At 35.3% G+C, this 26,357-nt stretch overlaps 3 protein-coding genes across 6 annotated transcripts; 2 read left to right on the top strand and 1 right to left on the bottom strand.

Annotated features, from left to right (window-relative positions):
- Window positions 1-3,823: 3,823 nt before the first annotated feature.
- On the top strand, window positions 3,824-5,613 carry LOC114747724 (trihelix transcription factor ASIL2-like). Its single transcript, XM_028936070.1, has one exon. The coding sequence runs from the start codon at window positions 4,248-4,250 to the stop codon at window positions 5,295-5,297; it is 1,050 nt and encodes a 349-aa protein (XP_028791903.1). The 5' UTR covers window positions 3,824-4,247; the 3' UTR covers window positions 5,298-5,613.
- A 4,491-nt stretch (window positions 5,614-10,104) lies between these two features.
- Window positions 10,105-12,648, top strand: LOC114747722 (uncharacterized). Its single transcript, XM_028936069.1, has 2 exons — window positions 10,105-10,815; window positions 11,809-12,648. Exons 1-2 carry the CDS (start codon window positions 10,105-10,107, stop codon window positions 12,598-12,600), a joined length of 1,503 nt encoding a protein of 500 aa, XP_028791902.1. The 3' UTR covers window positions 12,601-12,648.
- An 817-nt stretch (window positions 12,649-13,465) lies between these two features.
- LOC114747721 (pentatricopeptide repeat-containing protein At1g52640, mitochondrial-like) lies at window positions 13,466-18,977 on the bottom strand. Of its 4 annotated transcripts, none has more exons than XR_003740402.1 (3): window positions 18,722-18,977; window positions 14,919-16,888; window positions 13,466-14,449 (listed from the first exon to the last, which is right to left on the bottom strand). XR_003740402.1 is itself a non-coding variant. In XM_028936067.1 (2 exons), the coding sequence occupies exon 2, from the start codon at window positions 16,728-16,730 to the stop codon at window positions 15,195-15,197; it is 1,536 nt and encodes a 511-aa protein (XP_028791900.1). In that variant the 5' UTR covers window positions 16,731-16,888; window positions 18,722-18,977; the 3' UTR covers window positions 13,466-15,194. The 4 variants fall into 4 exon arrangements, 2 of the variants coding, with proteins under 2 accessions (XP_028791900.1, XP_028791901.1); XR_003740403.1 differs by having other exon boundaries at window positions 13,466-13,883; XM_028936067.1 differs by having other exon boundaries at window positions 13,466-16,888.
- Between the last annotated feature and the right edge of the window lie 7,380 nt (window positions 18,978-26,357).

Here is a 26,357-nt window from a genome sequence, read left to right as displayed (position 1 = left end):
TTATACCTATCTTTTCTGTGTGCCAAAGTTTGGATCTATTAGTAAATTCAAAAGCCTTCTCTCCAACTTTTTTTAGCTCCTTGGAGGCATAAAATATTAATAGTTTATTTGTCCATTACTTTCACTACGTCCTCAATTTACTATACAGGGTCCCAATGTTCTAAGTGCCAAACCTACTCTTGCTTTCATGAACTAACTTCTTTAACCGCCTCCGTCCATAAAAGTGTGGTATCTCTTACTCATTTAACACTACCTTTGGGTGACAACACAACGGCTCTTGCTCACTTCTCACCATACTCAAACCATATAGCATTACTTCCAGGTAACGATCTAGCAATAGCACTATTTTTTCATGGATTCATGTCATAAAAGATTCGATAGAGCTTTATGTTGGTTGCAAAGGGCTTAACACAATTCTTCTCCTTTACTCAGGTTTGGGACCGGCTATGCAACATATACAGAGTTCTTTAGTTTACAAAAAACAATAAAAAAGCTTTTAATTCTAATAGGAAAGTTCCCAATAAAGCTCTTCGTCTTTAATTTGTTTGTAAATAACTAGTAAACTTCTGAAAAGTAGTTCTAAATTTATTAAATTAAAGTTATAAATTTTTGTTAACTAATTATTAGTGGAGTAATTCGTTTCACAATTACGCAGCAAGAATTTAACAACTTAATCATAACAAACTTAAAAAATTTACCAATCCCCTTTTTTTTTTTTTGCCAACTTACTAATCACTTGCAAATGGATATTAATTACAACTTCCTTGTAAAAAAAAAAAAGCTAACAATTTTTTAATAGTTATCTGGTAAAGTACTAATTAATTGAACCACTCTATTAGAATAAGTTAACAACTTTATTCTTAAATTGACATTTTCTTTTAAACATGTTGGAGATTAAATATATATAGAATAATTTGCACTATGTTAATTCTTGGATTAAATGGCTTGATGATCATATGTTTTTTTTAGTAACTGAGATGTTGAAGGTTCAATTTTCAGCAAAGCCACTTTTTTAATATTTACATATGGATTATCTAATGCCATTTCTAGGTGTTTTTAATTATAGCTCCAAGTGTTAAAAAAAAAACATGTTTAACAAATATATGGAAATATACTTTTTGCATCTCTAGATGAGCTCTCTGCGTGTGACGTGACATGTAAATGTTTCTGAGAGTAGTTGCCACCTTGCTATAATAAAATTGTTAATGCTCATTGAATAGTTGCTAGTAAAGGTGCTCAGTTTACAAGCACCTTATGAGAATTTGTCAACGAAGCTTTCGATCTTTATTTGCAAATGATTAGTAAACATCTAAAAAGTAGTTGTAAATTTATTGTATTAAAGTTACCAGCTTATACTTCTAAACCTAATTTTAATGTACTCTGCATCTCAATGGGGCATTGTTTGATGAGGAGATATAAAATTTTTTGTACAAAACTATTTTCTGACTAAAGCTGAGGTCATGGTAACTATAATTTGATGAGAATGTAGCTAAAGAATTGTAATAAGAGTGTAGTTGCAGAATTTTTATTTAATTATTCCGGAATTAATGTCTCAATAGTGTAAAAAACGTCTCGTGTATAACATGGTAGTACATGCTAGTTAACACAACAAGCATGCGTTTGAGAGTTTCCTCCTTTGTACAATCAAAATAAACATTCTTTAGTTATGTTTAGAAGATGTAGAAGAACGTCACAAGAAGTTAACATGAGTGATTTTCAAATTAAAAAAATATTTAATTGAAAAAGATATTGACCACAAGAATTTTAAAAGACATTTTTTTCCCCTAAATACATGTATCCCATTAAAAGAAAAACCTATTATCTGATATTTAATGTAGACACCTTTCCAATAGTACTGGGAAAACGGGCCTGCCCGGCCCTGCAGGGCCGGCCCGTGACGGGCTCGGGCTTAAACGGGCCAGCCCGTTTAAGCCCGAGTTCCAAAAATAAGTCATTTTTTCAAGCCCGGCCCGTGAGATGACGGGCTCGGGCTAGCTCGCGGGCTTTTGGTCTTTTTAATTAAAATAATTTTTTTATTTTTTTGTATATTTTATCAAAATAATAAAAATGAAACAATAAAAATTACTAATAAAATGTATAAATATAAATAAAATTGAGTCACAAATATAAACATTATCATGTCTAACACATATTACAGTATAATAAAGTCTATTGAATAAACAAACTAAATAGATGACAGACATAAACAACTAAATAAGCATTAAATTCAGTAGATAATTACAATGCGGATGATCTAGTTTGATTATAAATAATTAACAAAAAAGTTTAACTAACAAACATAGTATACATAAAGAATAATCATTTATCATACCGACAAAAAAGAAAAGAGTCCATCATTCTTAGTTCTAAATTTGTTTCTACTATAAAAATGATATAGATCTTTATTTTAGTTTAAAAGATTTTTTGATCAATTATATTTCAAGTATAAAAAATATGGGAGAATGATAAATAAAGACTGTAAAAATTATAGATACAGTATTTTAATAGGTTTTGACAACTTATAAATAACAATATATTTTTATGAATATACCTAGTTTTAAATTTTGCAATTTTCATGTTTTTTTGGTTATTTTTCCCACAACTATAGTGATTCTTTTTTTCTTTTTGTGAATGCTATCTATGTGAGCTGTCAAGATAAGTAAAACTAAGAGTATGCTATGTTTAAAATGTTAGGGTTTTCTTTTTTAAGTTAAGAAAAAAGGACAGAAATTAAAAAAAAAAAATTGGCGGGCCTAAACGGGCCGACCCGCGGCCCTACAGGGCCGGACCGTTTATTTTTCGGCCATACAGGGCTGGCCCTTTTAAGCCCGACTTCTCTTTCAAGGCTCCAAAATATAAGCCCGGCTCTCGACTTAAACGGGCTTAAACGGGCCGGCCCGACGGGCCCAGCCCGTTTTCCCAGCTCTACTTTCCAATACAAATTTAAACAATAATTTATTAGAAGTATTTTGTCTCAACCGGTAAATAAATATTTTTTTTTGGGTAAAGAAAGAGGTCTAAGGCTCCAAAAAGTAACTCAAGGCAAAACAACTCCAGAAATTCATCTCAAACCTCAACAAGTCCTCCTCTTCATCATCCCTAATCCTAGAGAGAAAAGCCATCTTTGACAGAGTAGAGATCTTGCCATTCCATAGGATTTGATTAGGAATATTAGTAAAAGAAAGAAGAGAACTCAAGACTTTTTGGGGCCGAGAACTCAAGACTTTATTATCAATAAGAGGAGAGTGCAGGGAATAAACCGGAGAACAATTTCATTGCACGGGATTCCAATTGAAAGGATTTTGCTGTAAGGGGCGGTTGGATAATACAGAAGAGCTCGCTTCCACATTCCGGTTAGGATGAATGACAATGAGGTCTACATTTTCAAATATTTCTTTCCAAATCCATGAAAAATTATAAGGTCTTTTCAATAACAAAGGTTTGAGGTGATCAATATATGTGATCTTCAACGAAGCTTACGAGGATAGGAGACAAGAAGCCGAGGCAAATTTACGTAGCAGCTAGAGCTGTTTTGAAAGTTATGGGATTTCGTGGTATTGTGCTGATTTCAATGAATTTTTTTCTAGCCCACATGATCTTTCCTTTAAAAACTCACATGATCTTTCCAATAAAAAAAGAGCAAGAAAAAATCCCATTGCCCCACCTCAATTAAAATAATAATAATAAAGGAAAACTGATGCCCCACCCCGGTTGCCCTCAAGGCTAACCCTTCCCTCCTCATTTGATTAGCAAAACAAAAAACTGTGTTGGGTTATATAAAACTATTTAGTCTCTATATGATATCCCTCTCTCCCAATTCGCCTCCTACCAATTCAGTTCCCTTCTAATTACCTGAAATATGAGTTGTGATCCAAACGGTAATTGCCCTTTTATGTGTTCCTCACCTCCTGGCAATCATGCGCCACCTTATCTCCCGGCGCACGTTAGCCGCCCACCCTACCTAAGCGGTGGTGGCCTCCCCATCGCTCAAGATCTCATAATCAGCCGCACACCACTCCCACCACCACCCCTTTAACCCTACACCCGCAACCCAACATGTCACCATTCCCCACTTTTTCTTTCTCCGCCGCCACCACCACCCCCTCTTCCCAAAATCCTCTCTTTCCTCTCACTATCCTGCGCCGCCCTCCTTGTCATTTACCCCTTTGCCCTAATCCTCCGCCACCTCCGCCATAAGATCTGAATCTCTGAGGATAACGGTTTGTCTCCTCCGTCTTGTTTTTTCCATGGCTTCTCCTCCTTCTTCTCCGGTTGATTCCTCCACCACCACCCCACCTGCCGATCCTCCCACCGCTGTGCCTCTCTCGGTTGCTGTTCCCCCTGCTCTGCCCTCTTCGCAGCCTTCGTCATCCTCTCGCCGCCTTCCGCCGCCGTGCTGGTCTGCTGAGGAGACCGTCGCTCTCATCGAAGCGTACCGTGACAAGTGGTATTCTCTTGGCCGGGGTAATCTCAAGGCCACGCATTGGCAAGATGTCGCCGATGCTGTTACCTCCCGCTGCCCCGGGGCGTCGCCGCCCAAAACCGCCGTGCAGTGCCGTCACAAGATGGAGAAGCTCCGGAAGCGGTACCGCACGGAGATCCAACGCGCGCGTAACATGCCTGTTGCGAGGTTCAATTCCTCTTGGGTTCACTTCAAACGGATGGATTCCATGGAGAAAGGTCCCTCCCCTGTCAAACCTGAGAACGATTCCGATGATAGCCCCGATGAGTTTGATGGCGATGAGGATAATGACTTGTACGAGGAATTCAGAAGTGGCAGTGGGTCCAATACGAGGAGCTTGAATAAGTTGTACCGGAATGGGATGAGCGGCGGCGGCAGCACCGTCAATGGCAGCGGAGGATTTCGGATTCGAATTCCGGATGGGGTAAGCATTGCACAACCTGGGAATTCCAAATTGTATGGGAAAATTTCTGATCAGAAGTACAACTATAACAATAACAACCCTGGTTCAAAATCTGGGCATGGCTTTAATAATCCCAATTATGAAACTAGGGTTTTGAAAGAGAGGAGTGGACTGGGGAAAAGAGAAAGAGAGAGGGAGAGAGATCCTGTGAGTGAGATGGTGTGTGCAATTAAGGTTTTGGGAGATGGGTTTGTGAAGATGGAGCAGATGAAGATGGAGATGGCGAGGGAGATTGAGAGTATGCGAATGGAGATGGAGATGAAGCGTACGGAGATGATTCTGGAATCGCAGCAGAGGATTGTGGAGGCATTTGCAAAAGCAGTTTCAGAGAAGAAGACAAAGAGAATGCCTTCATCACCTTCAGAATCATAGAGAGATCAATGGATGGGTAACGTATAGGGTTTTTTTTTGGACGTTGTAAAGTGATGATGGAGCATTGCTAGAGAAGCCAATGAGTTCACTTTATCATTATCATCTGTATGTGAGTTCAGTTCAGCTCAGCTCAGCTGTGTTTCTTCTTTGTTTATTAGAGTTAGGTCTTTGCTTTTCTGTCTCTTTTTTGGATTTCATTTGTCTTTTATTCTTTCTTAGTAGGGAAAACTTGATCAGTTTAAGATTGATGATGGATAATATGTGCTTAGTACTTAAATCAAATTATTTATAAATAAACATATATTACGAGAACTAATTGAATCTGGCATGAAAATGTGAGGCATAATCCTGCATGATTATGGCTCACTATTTTGCCCTCTCCTTGTAGTTGTAACTCTTACAGTCGGAATTGTATGGCTCAACCAAAACCAACTGCTCTCTTTTAAGCCCTGTCTTAAACAAGAGGCTGCGAGTTTGACTCTTTGTGGGCATGATGGGTGACGGGGTAAAAAAATGACAGATGGTTAGAATTTTTAGGGTTTGATCATTAGAGTATGAGCAAATGCTTATTCTGAGCGTTCTTTGACGTTCTTGACATTTCCCAATTAACACTTGCGTTCACTATTGCATTATATCTTTCTAGTGGTTTTAGGCATACAGGGAAGATTGTAAAACTGTGAATGGAGATTTGTTGTTTTTCCCTTTTTGTTTTGCCTGAAGAGTTTCTTTCTTTGTTTTTTTTTTTTTTGGTTCAATCGCCTGAGGAATTTATTTTACTTTATTTGCAGGCACTTGTTTCTCATTCCTGTTTTGGAATTTGTGTCTAGAAAAAGGTTATGATAAAGATGATTAATAAATAATAATACAACGTCCTAACCTCATTGTTATTAATTTTATTAAGATAAGATTCTCACACGCGCACACGCACTTGCACTCATTGTGCCAATTGGACATGTCTACAGTGAGATAAATGAATGAAAATTTTAAAATATCTTTGTTAATTATATGTATTAGCTACAAATATTATTAATGAAACATGTAAGGTATTGGTAAAAGATAGACAAAGTTATTTGAAGTTTTACATTTATAATCAAATTAAATGTCAAAATAGTTTTTATGTTAAGGATTGAGGTAGTATTGTTTAATAGCAATTAATTATAAACTCAACAAAAACAAGACATATGTTTGATTGAAGAATTTGATATAATAGATATAAAGAACTTGATCGTATTTTTTTTAAAAACTATTTTTGAAGAAAATTATAATTATGGCTCTTGTGTTATCAGACTTTGTTGCTCTATTGACATTAGGCATCTGAGGCTTTCTTAAGCGTAAGGTTTGAAGTTCACATTCTTTCTTAGAAGCATAACAGGTGTGAGTGAAAGGGGGGAAAATTTTTTGCTCTCACTTTAAATCCAAACACGTCTTATGACTCATCTCTCCTGCATGGGTAGTTAGGGTGTGAATTGAATTAAATAATTGACTCTTGTGTAGACGGTTGTAGCGTTTTGCAGGCCTTCCATAAAATGCAATTTTCTCGACTTCATAAAGTTTATTGCATTTTTTTTTCATATGCAATGCCTTTCAGCTGTGCGGATCAACTTGTATTATTGTCTGTATAGTAGACTCAAAAAGCATTGTTCTCTTAGAAACAACTTCACTCGCATCGCTTTGATTTAACTTATGATGGATGACTGTCGATTGGATTTTTTTTTTTCTGCGAGAATCTCAAAAAAATAATTTTGAATTTTAAAATTTTAAATTTGTCTTATTTACTACACTTTAATAATAATTAACAATATTTAAAAAGTAAATAACAATATATTTTTGTAGTCATTTTTTATTTAAGATTTTAAAATTTTAGAGGTATTTTTTTAGGATTTTTTTTCCCTTTAAAAGCTTAATAAAGTTATTAGCAACAAATTTGATGTTTTAACCATTTTTCGGGTGTATAGTGATAATGCAGAGCCAAAAGGGCAGTGTCTTTGTTGTGTCAAGATGTTCCTAAAGAGGCGATTTTCTTTGAAAATGCAGAGCCATTGCTGCAAAACTCTTAACATCTTGCTTGAATCAAATTAAATGATACCACCCCAGTTCCTATTATAAGACAGTCTTAAGAAGAATTGAATTCTTCTTATTAGAAGTCATCAAGTGGGATATCATTTTTTTAAAAAAGAAATTAGGGTCAAGGTCTAATTTTGTCCGCAAGTCTTTATTCGGGAGCTGTGGATATCCAAAAGTTTTTTTTTAACCATTTTTCGGGTATATAGTGATAAGCATATTTACGTATTGCAATTTATTTCTCAGAGTAGATGGAGTGAATGGAAGGTTGCAAAAGAAGGGATGGGGCTGGGGGTGCAGAGGTGAAGGAGTGAAGGGAAGATGATGATACCTACGTGCTAAAGCCATCTAAGCATAACTGAGCCAATAAACAGTTAAAATTAACTTTGCTAACGGGTAGGTGGGAGCAATATTGTTACGTTTTGATAACTCTTGGGATGACATTCAAAAAAAAAAAAAAGCTCGGGTAAAAACTTCGGAGAAAAATTTGGACCTTAATCTTTAAAACCAACCCATTTAAAGTTTGATATAATTTTCTTCGTCATTTCTGCAGATGTAATTTATGATTTAAAATATGAGTAAATTTAACCTTTTTTAAATCTTCAAACAAATTTAATAATTTAACCATCTTTATTTTTTTGGTGAGGAGGTTAGAAGTACCTTATAATAAATAAGGATACCACAGGGTAAGTTACCGCCTCGACTCTGATGAATTTCTCTGCTACATCCACAACAGAGCTGTGCGGCAGCCTCATGTGAAACAACAGCATTGTCGTCGAAGCAAACTCTTAAAATATTAAGTTGCATTTAGCATCCTAAAATTTTTTTTTAGATGTATCTAATATCTTGAAGTATTTTGTAGTGCATTCAACATTTTGAAGTATTTTTTAAGTGATTGCGTATAGCCTGCTGTAGCAACGGAATCAGGGAGAGTATACAGAAAAGACAGTTATTATATTAGTATTAGATTAGTATTAGTTAGTGATCTCGGTTCAGTGAGATTTTTTTTGTCTTGGTGTTGGGTGCACCAAAAAATATTTCACGACGCACCTAAAAAAACATTTTAGATACTAGATGCATTATAAAATAGTTTAGAATATTAAATGTATTTAAAAAAATATTTTAGAATGTTAGATGTAGCAAACAAAAAAAACAAAATAAATCTGGACCAATTTGATTTGAACGGTCCAGATGATGAAATAAGCACCTAGGCCAGTTTCACAATTGACTTTCTCAGTCTATGAGGCAGAAACGAAGTAATGGCTATGCATTTTCAAAGAAAATGCGTCTTTAGGAACATGTAGACACAACAAAGACACTGCCCTTTTACCACTGAGTGTTTAAATCGACTAGCTGTGGGGTCGTTTTAACTTAACCAAGATCAGGGATTCGATCCCGTTTGGGAACGCAGCAGCGTGGAGTGATAGGCAAACCATCCGTTAGGGGATCCTTTATAGGTGCCGTTCCAAATTAGTCTAGGAATGTTAAAAAGCCTGAAAGATGGCATTGGCCTGGGATACCGGGAGAGATCACTTAAAAAAAAGAAGAAAAAGACACTGCCCTTTTGGTTGAGTACTCCTTTTCAACTTCCACTGTTGCAACTTTTCAAAACTTTTACGTTGGTAAAGACCAAATATCTAATTGCAGAAGAACACAAATTGGATAAACGCCAAAAGAAGAAAAGGAATTGCCTCTACAAACTCGCATATAATAATAATGATAATGATGATGATGATGATGATGATGATGATGATGATGATGATAATAATAATAATACACATGATCAAATGAAGCTTCTATGAGCTCTCAAAGTCAAATCTTCGCGCCAAACTCTTAACATCTTGCTTGAATCAAATTAAATAATACCACCCCAGTTCCTATTATAAGACAGCCTTATTAGAAGTCTTCAAGTGGGATATCAATTTTTTTTTTTTTTAATGAGGGTCAAGGTCCAATTTTATCCGCAAGTCTTTATTCGGGAGCTGTGGATATTCAAAAGTTTTTTTAAAACCAATTTTTGGCTATATACTGATAAGCATATTTAAGTATTGCAATTTATTTCTCAGAGTGGATGGAGTGAATGGAAGGTTTCAAAAGAAGGGGGTGGGTTTGGGACTTGGGAGTACAGAGGTAAAGGAAAGAAGGGAAGTTGATGCTGACATGGCACTGCCACGTGTTAGAGATGAGTAAACTAAAAAAAAAAATTCCAGTACCTACAATTTAAAATAAAAACTTTCGGGATAAAATTGGACCTTAATCATCAAACTTGCTCCCATTTAAAGTTCCATATAATTTTTCTTGTTCGCTTCTCCATATGTAATTCATGATTTAAAATAAGAGTAAATTTAACTTTTTTTAGTCTTCAAACAAATTTAATAATTTAACCATCTTTGTATTTTTGGTGAGGAGGTTAGAAGTACCTTATAATAAATAAGGATACCGCAGAGTAAGTTACTGCCTCGACTCTGATGAATTTCTCTGCTGCATCCACAACAGAGTTGTGTGGCAACCTCATGTGAAACAGCAACATTGTCGTCGAAGCAAACTCTTAAAATAATTTCGTCAATCTCTACGAGGCATGAACAGAGCAGAACAGCCATGTGCCTCAATTTTAGGATTCTTCATTTTTGTACTTTCCCACCACCTTCTCGTTGTGTGTTCACCATGAAAACAAATCAATGCATAGAAATAGGTGACTTTGACTTCAATCTCGTGATCAGCTTTTGCCTCCCAGAACCTGATTTTCATGGCCAGGGAACAACGTTTTATGTTCAGTTTCCGACGTCTCTGTTACCTTGTCTTCATCTTCTCCATCTTCTCCGTCATCTTAGTCCTCTCTTGGTGTCACTTTTCTGGCCAATGCTATTATCCAAACCAATTATTATCAACAGAAAAGAAGTCAAATTATAATAGCAATCAACCAATCATCAACCTCCTTTCATATCCTTTTGCATGGAACCGCCTTGCCTTTTCATCAGAATTACCACCTCCAAGGCTCTTAAAGATTGCACTTTTTGTCAAGAAATGGCCTCGGAGATCTCACGCCGGCGGGCTCGAACGCCACGCCCTCACACTCCACCTCGCTCTTGCCAGAAGAGGCCATGAACTTCACATCTTCACGACGTCGTCGTCGTCGCCGCCGCCTTCGGATTCATCTCTTCCAGAATATGAGCTTACCAACTTGCATTTTCACCTCTCAGAACCAACGCCTGGTGGTTACCTTGATCAAGCTTCAGTTTGGGAGCAATTTCAAGCAGAGAACTCAACAGGAAGACCATTTGATGTGGTTCATACTGAGAGTGTTGGTCTTAGGTACACTCGATCACGCTATGTTAGTAATTTGGCTGTCTCTTGGCATGGGATTGCATATGAAACCATTCATTCTGATATCATTCAAGAACTTCTGAGAAGTCCCCAAGAACCACAGGCGAAAGCATTGACCGAAAGGGCAATGAAGGTTGTGTTGCAATCTTTTTATTGTGGATTAGTATATTTTATTGCTATAACATCTATGGCCTTAATTGGGTAATCAGTTTGATTTTACATACTAACGCCTCTATTGGTTCAACTAGAAAGTTCTTCCCAGAAAATGACACTTACTGAGAAGTAACTTCCCAGAAGGTTAATGTATAAGTTGTTTGGTTTATTTTGTATTTATTGGGAAATTACAATTATTTTTTAAAGAAATATATTATCTGTTTATTCGTAAGACAAAAACACCATAGAAGTAGAATTTACCTAGTTTTAAGGAAAGTATGAGGCTTAATTTTTGGAAAGTTAAATTTTTTTAGTGAACCAAGCAATATGTATTTTACTACTACTTAAAAAGTCCAACTTCTCCCCATTGAGGCCACCATATTGGCGCCTATTTAAATGTGTGGTTTTTGATAGATTGACTCACACACACAAGGTCTACTGACTACTGGGCAATGTCTCCCAATCTTCCTATCACAAGGCTGATTAAATAGGCCGACATAAGAGTAGGGCATTTGTGCTATATTAGTTAATAATTTATTTATTTTGCATTGATATTTTTAGTTGAAGTAACTAGAAAGTAATTTGATAAAGGAAAAATAACAAAAAAGGAAGCTGAAAATTATTAAATCCCAAATCAAGTATGATAACAACACTTTATTTCGTGTTGACAACATTAATTTGTAAATGACAACAAATTTTTGTTGACATTCTCATTTAATATTTAGTAATTTTCAGCTTCTTTTTTTTTTTGTCATTTTCTTTTAATAAATTCTAAATACAACTTCCTATTTCACTGAGCATTCTCTAGCTATTTCTTGATTCTCCTCTCACTAGAGTTCTCTCCTAATACTATAACCTTAGGAGCCTAACAGGTTGTATCATAGCCCTAATCTATTAAACTCCATCATGATTATCCTAGAATCATAAGGTTCAAATATGCACAATTACTCACTATCTTGAATATTATCAGCAGGTTGTTGAAGAGGTAAAGTTCTTCCCAAATTATGCACATCATGTCGCCACTAGTGACCATGCTGGAGACATCCTGAAGAGGGTCTACATGATCCCAGAAGAAAGAGTTCATATTATTCTCAATGGGGTGGACCAAGATGTTTTCAAACCAGACATCTCCAAAGCAAAAGAGTTCAAGCAGAGGCATAACATTCCAGATTCTAAGTCACTGATTATAGGACTTGCAGGTAGACTAGTCAAAGACAAAGGACACCCATTAATGTTTGAAGCTTTAGAGCAGATTATATCAGAAAACAGGACGTTCCAAGAAAATATCATGGTTCTGGTTGCTGGAGATGGTCCTTGGGCTGCAAGATACAGAGATTTAGGGCCGAATATAATGGTTTTGGGGCCACTTGATCAAGCTGAACTGGCTTGTTTCTATAATGCTATTGACATATTCCTAAACCCTACTTTAAGAGCACAAGGGTTGGATCACACATTGTTAGAAGCAATGCTTTCTGGGAAGCCAGTAATGGCTACTAGGCTTGCAAGCATTGTAGGGTCTGTAATTGTTGACAAGGAAATGGGTTATACATTTTCTCCAACAGTGACTTCATTAAAGAAGGCCATCTATGAGGAATGTGGTGGGGGTAGGGAAGTTTTAGAGAGGAAAGGTCAGGTTGCTCTGCAAAGAGGTCTGAAATTCTTCACTGCTACAAAAATGGTGGCTGCTTATGAAAGGCTTTTTCTTTGCATATCAAACAGAAACAATGGGAACAATCTTTGTCAGTATCAACCGCCAAGTAATTAGATGAGCATAGAAATAAAGAGCAGCAGGATGGCAATTCCATTCAAATGTTCATTTTGCATGGACGTAGGAATCCTGGTTCCTACATAGGAATCTTTGTAAAGAGTGAGATTGGCAATTTCAGATCGTCTTGAACAAACCAGTTTTTCAAAGTGCCCTAAAATCACGTCTCATATAGGTTTCAGCAATTCCATTTGACGCTTTCAACATTATAATTACAATTAGAAGCAAGGCACCTACTGCACGATAAATGCAGAATGAAAGGATTAGATATTATAAATATATTTATTATAAAAAGGTAGCTAGATTTGATTTAAAAATGACAATAAAACAATAAATAAATGAGTAACTAAGGGTTATAGAGGGCGAAATGTTAATGGGCAAAGGATATCACGATCTAACTGCAGCAGCTTATAGCAGCAAAATTTTGGGGAAAATTTGTCAGAAAAGCAAACTGTTCCAGCCTAAAATATCTCATAATTCTTAGATAATAGGGAAGAATAAATCGTTTTTTTTTTTTTTTTGGGAGAGAGCTCTTTAACCTTGAAATTAAATGCCTGCAGTGATAGGGAGAGGATTCCTGAGATTATCCTCGCAAATCAAGGTCTCATACCTCAGTATGAGCTTCTTCCTCAATGCAAAGTTTTGGACTTCAACACAATCATTCTTGCAAGCGCATCTTCAACTTTATTAGCATAAGGTGATGTATATGATCCGCATTCCTTTAGAAGCATGCTTATGGCAAGCACAGTGAAGTTGCTCAGTGATATTAAATTGCAGAATGATTCATACTGCTCTAGTAGTGTACAACAGTAAAATCTTATCCTGAAAAATTGGCTTTCGTTTTGGGGAAAAGAGAGATTCAGACTTCATCCTTTTCATCAGTTAGCTACACAAATATCATCATCCAACGGCAGCAATGGCAAGAGCCGATTCATTCATAGTTACAGGGGTAACTGAGTAAGATTAGACAGATTACATTTACAGCGTAGAAAATGATACATAACTAACTACTGAGAGCAGCAGGACCATCTCCGACACAGGAGAGGTTACTGCAAACCTTGCTTAGTAGTTGAGATATTTTCTCCAAAACTTCCATATCCTTAGATAGAACATAACGAACATATAGCCAATCAAAGTATATTCCTCCTTCCACTCATTGTGATTAGCTAGGCTGATAAAGAATTCAGGTCCAGAATCAACCCACGAAACAGATCCTCTTCTTATGGGAGGACAGAACTCTATGGGAGCATTCCTCATTATAGATCCTTGGGCTTCAAGTGTTCCTGGAATTAGCGCGAAAGGAAGACTACGTAGAGCCTACATCAGAAACTAAAACCATAAGCACAAGTGTGAAGGTAGAAAACTCAACAGCTCAGAGGTAAGTCATATAATTATTAGGGAAATATATAAATACGATCTTTCAACTTTGAACCATTGGCGAACAATCCCAGCAGTGAAGAGCTGGACCTCTTTTAGTCTTATAAGGGGCAATTCAATGAAAACTCTGGACAAGAATATCCCTTGACCAAATCTCTATTATTTATACAATAGCTTTCGGTTTCTTTACCGTAGTTTATACAATATTAGTATCAAAACTCGTTACCAAATGTTCAAGGCTAAGAAACAACATTATCTCATGGGCTCCTTGAAAATTATGCCTCACATTCTATAGTAAGAATATGCCCAAATCACAAGTTTATGACGAAAAACATACACTGCTCTACCCTGAGTCTCCGGAAGGAACTTTGTAGATTGCTCTTATGTGGAAAATAAAATTCTTGGATAATATGGCCTAACATAAATTGAGGTTATTTCTACGCAGCTCTTAGCTCTAACGTGAATTGAGAAACTGCAATAACGAAAGCAAAGTCAGACTTTCAATTTACAATTGCAAAATAACTTCAATGGTTTCTTTAAGGCAACTAAGTATCATTTGCGTCCGGAAGGAATCACTTCATTTTTCAAGGTACTTTTAAGATTATTATATCAAGATTTCAGCTACAAAGAGGAATAAATACTAATCTTTGAAAAAGTAGCCGAATCTTAATATGCAGACTCAATAAATCCTCGGACTTTCGATTTACAACTGCAAAATAACTTCAATGGTTTCTCTAAGACAACTAAGTATCATTTGCATCTAGAAGGAATCACTTCATTTTTTAGGGTATTCTCGAGATTATCATATCAAGATTTCAGCCATAATAATCACCAATCTATGAAAATGTAGCTGAATCCTAATATGCAGATTCAATAAATCCTCAGTCACTTAAAATCACATATGCAATCAAGAAAATAATGGCAATAAAGGGATACTTAACAAGACAATAGGTGGAAAGTAATGCAACAGGCATGAGAAGGTATGATTAAAAAAACAAGGCCATCAACATTTTGCTTCATCTATCACCTGCTCTGCTGATCCCAGAACCTTCCATTAGCATCTCCATAGTACAGCAAGCATCATGGTCAATTGCAGTTGCAAAACTCTCAATCTTCTAAGAGCGCTATGCTTTTATAAAATGGACAACTAAGTTCATACAGTCCAGCACACTTCACCATAACAATTTCCCTTATCCACCAAACTGCCACTTCATTCTTCAGTCACTTTCCATGTCTGTCCCATCACATCTTGACTTTGTTAGAGCTCTAGTGCCCATCATAACATTTGCTAATTCTTGGATTGTGCAAGATGTGCTCTGCCGCATTTTATCAGTAAGTATTTCAACTTGATCTGAAAAACCTAAACCCAAGAGCCTATTCCTCATCAACTCAATGGTAGTAACATAAGGAGGTATTCCTTCATCAATCATCATCTCAAAGTACTTACAAGCCTCCTCCAGCATGCCCTTCTTCTTGCACAATCCATGAACCATGACAGCATATGTTGAAACTGAAGGATGAAAACCCCAACCTAACATCTTCTCCCAAACTTCATTTACTTTATCAAACCTTCCAATCCTGATCAACAATTTCAGCACCATATTATAGGTATGACGGTCAGGAAGACAGTTTTCTTTTTCCATCCTGGATATCAACCTAAGAGCCCTATTGACCTCACAATGATCACAATGGTAAGCTAATACTGAGTTATAACTCCAGGCATCTGGCTGGACACTACTAGCAATCATTTCATCCAACAATTCATAAGCTTCTTCCACTTTCTCAAGTTTACAAAGTCTCTTTATAATATGATTGTATGCATACACATTTAGCAAGAGGTTACCTCTTTTCACTCTACTGAGAACCCTGAAAACTGAATGCAGATCATTCATATCACAATATGTACGAATGAATATTGAATATGTATAGGCATCTGGCTCAACTCCTTTTGACATCATATCTTGAAACAACTTGGTGGCTTCATCAACTTTACCTCCTTTGCATAGGGCCTCTAACAAGTTATTATAAGCAAGCAAATCCACAGTACAACCTTCTACAACCATTTCATCAAACAACTCAAGTGCTTTCTCTGCATCACCAATTTCACCCCATCCCCTTATTAAAATGCTGTAAGTCTTAGCATTTAACTTGAACCTACTCTTAGTTTGATAAAAAAACTGTTGAGCATGTTTGACATGTTTCTTCTTGCATAAAATAAACAAAAGCTTATCAAAATCATGAATATTTGGCTTAACTCCAAATTCTTCCATTCTAATGAAAGCCCGTATTGCACCACCTGGCAAATTAGCACGGCTATATGCCCCAAAAATGAGCCAGAAAAGTTCACTCCTAATTTCACAACAACGGGTCTCTCTGATTTCTGTGAGAAAGTCCCATAGTATGGCAAATTGATTGCCTGCTCCCAAGATTTCCACCAAAATGTGGGAGCTCTCAGCACTAGGTTGAAAATCTGGAATTGACTTAGCCCAAATAAAGAACCTGTGAGCTGAGAAACAAAGATTCTTGCACCGTTTCAAGACCTGCTCAACCAAATTTGTGGATATTTGAGTTGAAAATGGATGCAGAGAGTGCTCCAAATCATGGTGGGGATCACGGTGGTCACTGAGCACACGAGAAATCTCATTCACAAGATCTGATGATAAGGTGTAAGAGGAAGAGTGATAACAATGGGGTTTATGCTGAAAGAAAGACCACAAGGTTCTATGCTTAGAGAAGAATAAGCGTATGGCCATTTTGGAATTAGATTATGTTTGATCTAGAGCTTATTCCAGCACTCAACATAATTGTCCTCAGTTGTTTTAGCAAAAACACCATCAGAAACAACTATTGGATTTGGAATACTTTTCAAAGCAAATGCCCATCACTCATGTACAATAATAACATAATACCCCTGCATATGAAGTAAGAGAAAATCCGTTAACTAAACCAATAGTACAATTATGGAATGATTCTTCAAATGAATGTACTGCACAACATTGTTTTTTCACTGAACTTCTATTTTCGCCAACTAAATAAGATGAAAATTGGCTGCTATACATTAACAGTTTGAATTAAGCCTAACTTTAGCAAAAATAGTGAGCTTGAGGGATCTGAGAGAAATATTGGGCCTGAGACATTAGCCCTATGGTAGAAAGAACTATACAAACCAGAGATATCAGTTGGCAGAAAAAGGGGAAACTAGTGTAATGAATTCCGACATATAGTGGTGGTGTGGGTGTGCATGGGGGTATGGAAAAAGTGTGAGACTCTTGAATGCTAGCGTAGGGTGAGAGGTTTCATTGTGTCTTTTGTTTCCCTTTGTTCTGTCTTTGTGGGCTATGGAAAAAGTGTGAGACTCTTGAATGCTAGCGTAGGGTGAGGCCTGTGAGGTTTCATTGTGTCTTTTGTTTCCCGTTGTTCTGTCTTTGTGGAGGCATGGAAAAAGTGAGAGACTCTTGAATGCTAGCGTAGGGTGAGGTCTGTGAGGTTTGATTGTGTCTTTTGTTTCCCTTTGTTCTGTCTTGTACTACGTGCGTAGCTAAGCTGTGTATTCTGGTTCTAGTCGTTAATTCTCCCACTGAGGTTGAAGGCATAATCAGTGATTTTGCTTCAGTTTGATATTATCACAGCTTATATTAATATATTTCAGCAACGTTTCCATCAGAGATGAAATCATTTGGAGGCCCTCTACAATAGAAGATATGGTAGTGAATTTTTTCTGAGAAAGTAGCAAAACGTTTCAAGCTCTAATGAATTCCAATTCCATTGGTTAGAATTACATGCTATGCTGTCTCTTGCATTCCAATTTTGTGTTATGATCTAATAACAAAAGATGAGGAGATTTAGTGACTGCAGCTAGGAGAAATTATTACATATACTCAAAGTGCCAGCATATTTGTACTCTATCCACTCAAAACACAACCGTTCACCTGATATTCATCCTAGCTGTCAGCCACTTGTTTTATTGTAATAGTAACTAAGAAAACAGTGACTCTTCATTTACTTCTTTCTTTCCTACCCTCTTTTATTTTCTTCCTGCTGTATTCACCATTTCAATGTACTCTGCCAAGCACAAACAGCTAGAGGACCACGTAGGTTGTGCAGCGGGGTGAGACGAACATAGACAGAATAGAGTGCAACGACTAGCCTGTGGATGGGAAAACTTGCTTTCAATATTTGTATTGTCTCAAAGTTTTAGTTCAAGTTTTCAGTTTCTTTTTCCCCGTCCTTCTCTTAAATATGAAATCGAATAAATAAACCAAGGACTAACTCCGGTTCTTCCTTTTAGTTTATATTATTTTTCATTTTCAATCTATAATATTATTGTACCAGTTTATATGATTTTCTTTTTTTTATACAATGCCATTGTTTACTGAGTATCAATGCACTTCCGTTTCAATACAATTTAAGAATGTGCTTCGAACACATTTCTCTGTATATCAACAACCACAAAACTGGGTAAACATAAGGATTACAAGGCTGGAAATATTGAAAAACAATTTCAAATATGGGCAGCAACGAATCCAGTAAAAAAATAAGAAGAAAATAGAATATCCCACATCAATTGCACTCAAATCCAGATTTATACCTCCGTCCTAGACCAACGAATCAAGAATCAAGATTTGGATAAAAGGGGAAAAAAAATCATATGGGAAGCAATGAATCCACAATAGGACGACCCTTTAGACAAAATAAACATCATAAATCAGAGTAGATCAATTATATGCAAGAACCCAAGAAGCACCTCATTGTCCTTCATCTTAGACCTCCATAATCCAACCAAAGATTTCTTCATCCCTCCGCACGCATCATTGTCCTCCGATTACCAGTACCGGGATGTCGATGGCTAGAGAAAGAAGAGAGGAAGGGAGCCATGAATGGAGAGGAAAGAGAATAACCGAAAAAGGGTGTTGCTCGCCCTGAGGAAGCTCGCCGACAATGGCGATTGCTTATTCGGAGGAGCCAACAGTAAACGGAGAGGAGAGGTGGGCATGGCAGTCGCTCACCCAAAAGAGCAGAAACCCAGAAACAGGGACAGAGAGACTGGGGGTTAACGGGTGTAAGAATGAACGGTCAGGATTAAATTAGCATCGAGGATCAGGATTTGTGGCTCGTTGTTGATGTGGAGTCGATTATTAAAGGGTTTATAGTTAATAGGAAAAATGACAGATAAAGAAGATAGAATATATGATATTTTAATTTGAAAAGCTAAGAAAATTTAATGACAGAGAGAAGTCCTTCCCAAATTAAAATTTTAAAATTCAGTAAAATGATAAAAATTGTATCTTTTTTTTAAAAAAAAGCTCACCCCCTAACCGATGGCCGGCCACCACAGGCGATTGGCCGCTAGCACCAACCACCGGCGTGGTGGCTGCCAGTGGAGTTTTTTTGGTCACATTTTTTCTTTTGACCATGAGAATATTGCAAGAAAGTGGTGGGAGTGGGATTTGATCATACTACTCCTGGGTCATTTTGGCCAACAAAAAAGAAGATGACCATTGAGCCATCAAAAACTTATTAACTTTATAACGCAAACAAAAATATAAGTCGACTCTTTTGCTGTGACTCCAACCCGTGACAACAATTTACCTGGGGATGACAAATGTTAATTAAAAAATAACAAGTCTAAATTTGATATTAACAAAGTAACTTTTCCTGATACATAACAAAAAATAGCACGTGCATTAATTAAAAATGATAATAATTTATTTAAAAATAATATGTCTTTGTTGGAAAATGACACGTCTTTAGTAGAAAATGACAACAATTTATTTGAGAATGTATATGCTATTTCATGTTATGTATCAAGAAAAGACACATTGTTAATATCAAATTTAGACTTGTTATTTCTCAATTAAGACATGTCATTTCCACATAAATTATTGTCATTTTTAATTAATATACATGTTCTTTCATGTTATGTATCAGGAAAAAACACATTGTTAATATCAAGTTTAGGCATGTCATTTTTTAGTAAAAAGTGTCATTTTCAAATAAATTATTGTCATTTTTAATTAATGTACATGCTATTTCTTGTTATGCATCAGAAAAAATTGTTTTATTAATATCAAATTTAGACTTATTACTTCTCAATTAAGACTTGTCATTCTTAGATAAATTGTTGTCATGGGTTGGAATCACTTAAAAAAGTTAACTTATATTTTTGTTTGTATTATAAGATTAATAAGTCTTTGATGGCTCAATTGTCAATATCTTTTGTTGACCCAAATAACTAAGGGATAGTGAGATCAAATCTCACCCCTACCACTTTCTTGCAATATTTACATGGTAAAAAAAAAAATTCTTTGACAGAAAAACTCCACCGACAGCCACTGCACTAGTGGTTGGCATTAGAGCCCGATGGTGACTGTTGGCCGTCGGCGGCCAGTCACCGTCGGTGGTCGGCCACCAGTGAGGAGCTGAGCTTTTTTTAAAAAAAAAAAATACAAAGGGTATTTTTGTTATTTCACTAAATTTCAAAATTTCAATTTGAGAAGGACTTTCCTATCTGTCATTATATTTCCTTAGCTTCTCAAATTGAAATATTATATATTCCACCTTCTTTATCTGACATTTCTCCTAGTTAGTACATTGTTTTAAGAGTTTAATTGAATTTTGATTTTTGGTTCTATAGTTTCAAATCATATATTTTCGTCATTATAATTTCTTTGGTTTAAAATATTAGTTCTTATAGTTTCATAAGAATTTATTAGCTTGAGTTTAACCATGTTAATGCCATTTAGTATGTGAATAAAAACCAAAACTCGTATTACTGATTAAATTCAAAACTCATTAAAAATATAAATAAAAAAGGCTAAGAGTGTATTTAATACACTGAATTATTTTTACAAATACATTCAGCATTTTAAAAATTTTGAAGTTCATATTCACCATCATGAAGCTTTTTTCAGTTGCTTTCAACACCCTAAAGTATTTTCTGGTACAATTCTGATGCTGACAACTCAGATCCAAAATATTACATAAACTTATCTCCAAGCTATAAGCCAATCTTCAAGGATAACAAATCAGGAGAACCCACCAAGAATCCACTTTAAGTGTCTGCTTTAGCTTTACTTTAAGTCAAAGAGTGATTGTCTTGTATAATAATTAAAGGCATCTTCACTTTTATGTTATATGTCTGTCTAGAATCTTTGCTTCTGTGTGTATACAATTATTTTAGTTTGTTTGTCATAATGTAATTTTAGAGTCTTTATAAACCAAACTCTGCCAAGCAATTTTAATGTCGTCGTTAATTCCTCAAAAAAAATTTGTTAAATAAACGTGCATCAAGTATCCTAAAATATTTTTAAAGTTTTGAATGCACCTGAATTTTACTTTAGGTTGCTAGATTAATCGCCAAATACTTTAGGATACTGAACGTAATCAAAAACAAATTTCAAGATGCTAGATGAACCAAAAAAAATATTTTAAGATGTTAGACACATGTGAGCAAATATATCAAAGTGCTAGATGAACTTTAAGTCATAAAAAAGATAAATATGCTATAAAAAACAAAGAATTCATTGGCGAAAGAAATCTAAAGAACAAAAATCGATTTTGAATGGAAAATAAAAATCTGATTTCCAATACTTGAATTTCATGTTGTGCTTGCTTACTTTCAAATGTAACGAGTTGTGGATTAGAGGCTCTCTTTTTATAAATTAGTCATATGCTGAAAGGAGATAAAGAGAAGGATAATTAAGAGAAGGTTATAGAAGACTCATTCATCATTATAGAAATTAATCGTATTCAAATTATTTGATATTATCCACTGACGGCAAAGAAACCAGAAAAAAGGAGTGGGTTTTGACACATTGTGGCAGACAGGGTTACTTGGTAATGCGTGTGGGGATTGTTTGATGAATGATAATTTTGGTTGATTTAATAGGCATATAACATTTTTTAATTCTTTTAAAAATTTTATGTGTATTTTTATAATATTTTCTTCATTGATATATTTGCTGACCAATAAATATTGGTTGATGTTATGACCATGATATTCTCGCATCATTTTTAAAACATTCATGTGTATTTTTATATCCAAGCAAAGTTTATGATGTTATGTGTGCGTGGTTAAATACTCTATGAGTAAATTTGAACCTTAACCCCTATTAAAATAAGGGATAAATCACTCTTAATTAGTCTCTAATGAGTTGTAATTTTGATTTCTATATTTTTTCCGTTATTTTTATCTTTATTCTTTACACTGAGTAGGCTAACAAAATGATTGTGGGATCCAATGTTTGCAAAACACGATTTTTAAAAGTTAATTTTTAATGGATATAACTTTCTTAATTTGAATTCAAATTAAAAAAAAAATCTAATTTCTAATGCAATAAAGCATATTTAAAATTTTTTTGTAGTTTGAAATATATGATCAAAATAGTGGGTGAAGATCTTAAACATTTCAACTTTGATAGTGGATCAATGTCCTTACATATCACACAAGCTATAAATACTTTTGAAGTGAAAATTGTTTCATGTTTCATTTGAAAATCAATTCATTAAGATTTTCACTAACACGTATCTCACTAAAAGGTTTTTTTTCACATGAATATATGTTATTTTGAAATCTAGTGCTTCAATCCGGTGTGAAAAACGTTTCTTACCTTTACCCATTATTTTGATCATATCTTTTAAAATATGATTAAGGTGCATAAATATCCTGAAGTAACCACATATGAGCACTCAGTACCTGAATTTTTTTTTTTGTTTTTTTGGCTTTTATATGTTCTTAAAGTTTATTTTTATAAGAAATATGCCCTTGCTATTATTTATAATTAAATTTGACTGTTAAATTATGTAATTTAAACCATATTTTTAACGATCAAACTTAACGGTGGATGAAGGTTTAGGGCAAAAATGCTACGAAATAAAACTTCCTGAGTATATTATAGCCACACAAAAAAAAAAAAAAGTTTACAGATGCTGGGTGCTTCTTCGTAAATACTTTCAGATCTTAACCCTTTGAAATATAAAGCCTTTTTGAATGGGTTTTGTTACATTAAACCTACATTCGGAAAGCTCTCCAACAATAGGTCATTTGCTTGATACTCATTATGTTTCTTATTATAAGAAACGTCTATAAAAATCAAGTAGTAGGTCAAAATGTTAGTTAAAAGTAATAAATATGTAAGATATATATACCCTTTTTTTTTCAATTATACCCTTATTTAAAAACAAAGTACATGAGAAATAATAAGTGAAAATTTATTATAAAGAGATAATTGATGACAATTTAATAGGGATGGAAGTAAAAAGACAAGTTTAAAATTTTAAACAAAAATGATTTCTTTTTTCATATTTAAAAAGATCACTATGAGAGAAATTGATTGTTTTTTATAAAAAAAAGACAGAGGGAGTATGGAGTTAAGCAAAGAAAGTTATGTTCATTGAAAATTTACATTTAAAAATCATGTTTTGCAAAAACTTGTTCTCACAAAATCTATTCTATACATTAAAATCGATTTCATGAGTTGACAAAACCAATTTTGCTCAATGAGATCGGTGTTGTCCACATGTTGAACAGTCCTACTTTTAGCAGCAATAGTTACACTTATCGCCGCCAATATCCTATCCTCAACGACAACTTGCTTTTCAAAGGCAAATGGTTTGATTTTCAACAAGAAAGAAATGTCTTCGCTTATTGTCTATTTTTAGTGGCGAATTGAAATAGTTATCACGGGATGCTTTAAGCAATTTTGAGATGACTTTTTGTGACCGTTGAAAGTCAATTTTTTTTTAATTGGGTGAATGGTCCAGGCAAGAAACTTAATTGCAAAATTTTTCCCAGACTCTTATTCACAGTACTTTACACAACTCTCCAAAGTGTTGTACAGAAAATTGCTTAGCACATGCTTTAAAACTAGTACGGAATTTGGTTACACATGTAGTTCACCTGCCATATGCTGCAAATACGCCGCACCAATGTAGCCATCAAGAATGCATCATTACCACATAACTTTCATTGCTTTGTATCATTGATCAAATCTTAAGTTGAAGAAACTGGACGCAGGTGAAAAGGTCAAAATGTAACGCATAGTAAAGGTTGACCAGGAAGTTGATCAAGTCATTAAGTTATTCGGTTCACTTTCACAAACTGAATAAACTATTACTTCTGATTCTCAATATAAAACTTGGTTGACTGATTTGGGAAACTTAAGAAAGTTAAGTAAATTACTTAAAAATACTATTTTTTTCCCCAAACTAGTCTGCTCAGCCTATAAAACTGATATATAATCTAATAATACAAATAAATATTTTAGAGAGATCAAGTAATATATGTTTTAATTAAATAATTTTTTAGTTTTTTTAATTATTTTAAATTAGTCAACTCGATTTATATTAAAGACTAGAGGTAGTATTTAACTAAGTAACCTCCGCCAACTTCAACAGATCATAAAATTATGTTTTTTTAACGAAAGCATCGAAGATTCTTGTTGTATAATATAATTGTTCAATTCATCTAGGTACATGTACATCATAGAAGTCCAACATCAACTCTACCATTGGATAAACCTCATTCCGCGATTATAAAGATTTCAAAAATATTCTCTCTCCTCTTGCTTTTCTAATCACCCCTGAAAAGTCCATGAAAAATTAAGTATTCCGGTGCTTGTGTGTGGTTTATTAATTCATATCTATGATATTAATAGAATATAAGATTAATTATGTTGTTTTGTTTTATTTTAAGATTTAGGATTACTTTTTTATTTAGAATTCTCTTAGATTTGATGTGGATTAGGATCTAGATTAACTTGGATTATTTCATTTATCTACGATATGGTTTAGTTTATTTGAATAAAACACTGTCCTATATAGTTTAATTAGGGTTAATGAAAATTTTTTTCTCTCTTCGTTGTGGGAGCGTATTCTCTCTCCGTTGTGAGAGTTAGTTACGACGATTATCGTCGGAAGTCGTAACTTCTTGTTTCGTCGTGCCGGTGCGGTGGAGAAGAAGGAGAGTGATAGAGTATACCGCGTCGCCCACTGCGACGGGGAAAATCGAGTGGAGCCTCTGTTATTCTCTGTATTAGAGGTTCAGTGAGATTGTGAGTTGTTGAAGGTGCTTTGAAGATCACTGTGAATGGAGATGTTAGAAGGCAGTGATAGCAAAGGATCGAGTAAGAAGGGAAAAGGTGTAGAGGTTGAGTTGAACTGGATTGAAGCGAATGACCGTAATAGGTCCGGTGGTGTTTTAGTCGGCAAACTAATCATAGACAAGAATTTGAATGTTCCTACTGTTTTACAGATGATCAGGAAGGGTTGGAACTTGGAGAGGAAGGAAGATTTGGTGATAGTGGAGATAGATCGAAAGGCTTTTATGTTTGAATTCAGACGTAAGGAGGATTACATGAGAATCCTTCAGGGGAGGCCTTGATCGGTTAATGGATGGCTTCTGAACATACAATGCTGGAGCGATGATATGGTTATAAGTGAAATAGACTTTGAGCGATGCCCATTCTGGATCCAGTTTCAAGACTTACCAAGAGCCAAGATGAATGTAGAGAGTGCTAAGAGGCTTGGTGGAGCGATAGGTGAGGTAGTTCTAGTTGAAGATCCGAGGAAGGGAGACCTTCTGGTTCGAAGTTTTTTAAGAGCTCGTGTGCTCATTGATTTGAAAGGCCGCTGGTCATAGGAATCAAGTCGCCTAGACCTGGTAAAGATCCAGCCTGGATTAAAGTAAGATATGAAAGATTGTCCCACTTGTGCTTTGTTTGTGGTAGAATTGGACATGATCTGAGGAACTGTACTTACCGCGAGAATACTGATGAAACGGTGGAAACACAGTATGGTAACTGGCTAAATGTGCAAGCTACTAGAAGGGTGGATGATATTATAGTCAGCTGTAAAAAAGATTGGGAGGAAATGATGAGAATGGTTCTGTAAGGAGGCAGGGGAAAAAGCTTGAGCATATTAGTATCTCGGCTAGTGAAAGGAAAGATGGAGACTTGTGTTCTAATCTTAGCCCGACTGAAAAGATTGAAATTAAAAATAAGAAGGAAGGTGAAACATGTCCGGATGAGAGCATTGAGGAGAAGGGGAGTGTGTCAGACAAAAATAGTGCATAGTATAATAGTGGATCGGTGAATACTGTTGCTTCTGAAAATGCTGAGACAAATAAGAAAAGTAAAGAAGTAGCGGAGATTGTAACTGGGAAGGATGTGAGAAGGGTAAGGTTGAGGAGGAAGTGAATAATTTATCAAAGGCTGTGGTTGTATATGGCAGTATATCTCCCCTAGCTGAAGTGGTGGAGAGTCTTGAGAAGTCAGATTGAAGAGAGGTCTAGCTGAGGAAACTGATGACAGAATTAAAAGAAGAGGAAGGTATTGGTAGAAATGGTTAACACTCAGGCTGAAGTTGTGATAAAGCCTAGAGTT

This window comes from Neltuma alba, unplaced genomic scaffold, assembly GCF_004799145.2.
Source record: "Neltuma alba isolate B1F8T4 unplaced genomic scaffold, ASM479914v2 tig00005422_pilon, whole genome shotgun sequence".
In the NCBI taxonomy this organism is placed as follows: domain Eukaryota; kingdom Viridiplantae; phylum Streptophyta; class Magnoliopsida; order Fabales; family Fabaceae; genus Neltuma; species Neltuma alba.
The sequence above is the reverse complement of the archived record's forward strand: the minus strand, read 5'-3'. Positions and strand labels throughout refer to the sequence as shown.